The sequence below is a fragment of the Nannochloropsis gaditana genome, assembly GCF_000240725.1.
Source record: "Nannochloropsis gaditana CCMP526 unplaced genomic scaffold scaffold1373, whole genome shotgun sequence".
NCBI lineage: Eukaryota > Eustigmatophyceae > Eustigmatales > Monodopsidaceae > Microchloropsis > Microchloropsis gaditana.
This window is the reverse complement of record NW_005802580.1, coordinates 1-2,772: the sequence shown is the minus strand read 5'-3', so window position 1 is coordinate 2,772 and position 2,772 is coordinate 1. Positions and strand designations below refer to the sequence as shown.

Genomic DNA, 2,772 nt, shown 5'->3' with positions numbered 1-2,772 from the left:
GATTCCGGCGAACCGGCACGCCGTTTCAGATTTTAAATTCTGGCAGGGCAGGGAAACGTGGCCGTTTTGAAATTTCAAGAACACTAGTACTCATATCGACCGCTTAATACGCAGCAGCGAACTCTAATTCGTGAAGAAAGGTTAAGTAGATCAACTTGCAAGCTCCTCGCGACCAACATATGGAAAGAACTGGCATCAAGGTCGTTGCGCAAGAATAAGTCCTTTCTTTGGGAGGAAAATTAAGGCAAAAATTAAAAAATCGCTATCACCTTACGCGTCAATATTTTTATTGCTCGTGTAATCTCTACATTCCTGTCGCGTATCAAAACTTTTACTTTTTACCGGCACCTTTTCCCTTTCGAGCGCGCACATTTGGGTCCAGCTCACGCTTTCGAAGGCGCAGTTTGCTGGGCGTGACCTCCAACTTCTCATCCTCATTCATGTAAGCGAGATATTCCTCCAAAACTCTAACAATAGGCGGTGTCAGTCGAATCGCCTCATCAGCACTGACACTGCGAACATTGCTCAATTTTTTCCCCTTGGTCGGGTTTACGTCCAGGTCCACCGCTCGGTTGTGTTCGCCAATGATCATGCCCGGATAAACTTCTTCCCCCGGCTGCACGAACAACACCCCTCTTTCCTCAAGCATATTGAGCGCATACGCTGTGGCAGCCCCACGCTCCATGCTTATCAGCTTACCTTTGAACAAGGCATCAATCTGCCCCACCGAGGCCTTGTGCTCCAAAAAGAGCCGAGTGACTACAGCCGAGCCTCGCGTGTCCGTCTTGATCTCATTCATGAACCCCAGCAATCCACGCGATGGTACATGGAAAACTAAGCGAGACTTTCCCCTATGCTCCCCGAAATGCACCAGGTGTCCCTTCCGTGCGCTTAGCTTCTCCACCACGATACCACTAAGCTCCTGATCCACATCGACCGTAACCTCCTCCACAGGCTCCAACGTTTTGCCCGTGCTCGGACATACTTTGGTCAGTACTTTAGGGGGCGACACGCAAAGCTCGAATCCTTCTCGACGCATTGTTTCGATAATAATCCCCAGCTGCAGTTCCCCCCGCCCGTGCACCTCGATGGACTCGGGCTCTGACGACGGGACAAGAGTGATCGAGACGTTGTTCTCTACCTCCTGTCAGGTGTCAACCGATGCTATTTCGTCAATAAGTGCTTTGCAGGAACAAAAATGCTTCACAATACAGCGAAACTTGTCGGTTTACTCACCTTATGAAGGCGGCCGATCACTTGAGAGCCCGTGACATACTTCCCCTCCTGCCCAGCCAGAGGGGAGTCATTGGCGGAGAACGTAATGGCCAACGTGGGCGGGTCCATCTTCTGCGTCTGCAGTGGGACGACCACTTCTGGGGCCGCTATGGTGTCGGCAACATTGGCCTCCACCCCCGCCAGCCACAGGATGTCTCCGGCATATGCTGCATCCACTGCCAGCTTCTCCATGCCGCGCTGGCAGAATATCTTGGTTACCTTGCCCTCTTGCAGGACCCCGCCGTCATCCTCCCTGGAGAGCGCCTTGATCGAGTCGCCAACCTTGACCTGGCCCGTGTGTACCTTGCCTAGGCAGACACGACCCACGTAGCTGTCTGTCTGCAGGCTGTTCACCGCAAACCTGAAGGGCTCCGAGAGGGCCTCCGGGGCACAGGGCGGAGGTACGGTCGCGACGATCGCTTCAAGCAGTGGGGCCATGCCTCGCGAGTGGTCCGTGTCGTCCATATCTTGCACCGCCCATCCCTCCCGCGCGCTGGCGAATAGGACGGGGTAGTCGAGAAGCTCGTCAGGGGCTCCCAGCGAGATGAACAAATCAAGGACCTCGCTCTCCACCTCGTGTGGCCGGCTTCCTTCACGATCGACTTTATTGATGACCACGATGGGCTTGAGATTCTGCTCAATAGCTTTAGACAAGACGTATTTGCTCTGAGCCATGGGCCCCTCAGTTCCGCATACTATCAAGCAACAGCCGCTGCACATGCCCAGAACGCGCTCTACCTCCCCACCAAAATCAGCGTGGCCAGGGGTGTCCACCACATTCAGTACGTGACCTTCGAAATCAACTCGCGTGTACTTGCTCATAATCGTAATCCCGCGTTGCTTTTCCAAAGACATACTGTCCATGACTCGATCCACTGTCACGGCGCTACTGCCCATCAGTCGATCGCAAATTGTGGTTTTGCCATGGTCAATATGTGCAATAATCGCGACGTTCCGGATAAGGTTTGGATCGCAAGTGGCCGTTGATATCGTCGAAAAACCCTTCCTATAGTTCGAAGTCCATGCAAGTGGAGGCGGCAGTCGTGGGGCCAATTTGAAAGTACTCCATGGCGGCGGCGCTTGTAGCACACGATGAGAGATGCGGAGCATGCCTGATTCGTCGCGACAGGACCCTAGATACGAAGAACGTTAATGACCCAGTTACCGCTTCATCAATGACGAACAGTCATCAGTGCCTATAATTTCAGTCATGAATGTGAAGTAGACTCGCATGATGTAGAGAAACTAAAAGCAAAAATTGGGAAGAGAGCAGGGCCACCAAGCAAGACTTCCGACGACGGCCCATGTCTCCTCGTGTTGCATTCAAACGCTCTTCTTCTCCATTCTCTCCATGTTATTCAGGACTACATGTCATCGCGACACCATTGACGTTTTACACTTTTACGCGCGCATTTCTGTCCAGGTCGACCAGAATCAGGGGGATTCCGGCGAACCGGCACGCCGTTTCAGATTTTAAATTCTGGCAGGGCAGGGAAA

General features: G+C 52.8%; 1 protein-coding gene across 1 annotated transcript; it reads right to left on the bottom strand.

Moving 5' to 3' along the window:
- Positions 1-143: 143 nt before the first annotated feature.
- On the bottom strand, positions 144-2,343 carry NGA_0686600 (gtp-binding protein; the record flags this gene model as incomplete). Its single annotated transcript, XM_005852349.1, has 2 exons — positions 144-1,144; positions 1,237-2,343. Coding segments are annotated over 2 exons (1,920 nt in total), but the record flags the coding sequence as incomplete, so codon positions are not given.
- Between the last annotated feature and the right edge of the window lie 429 nt (positions 2,344-2,772).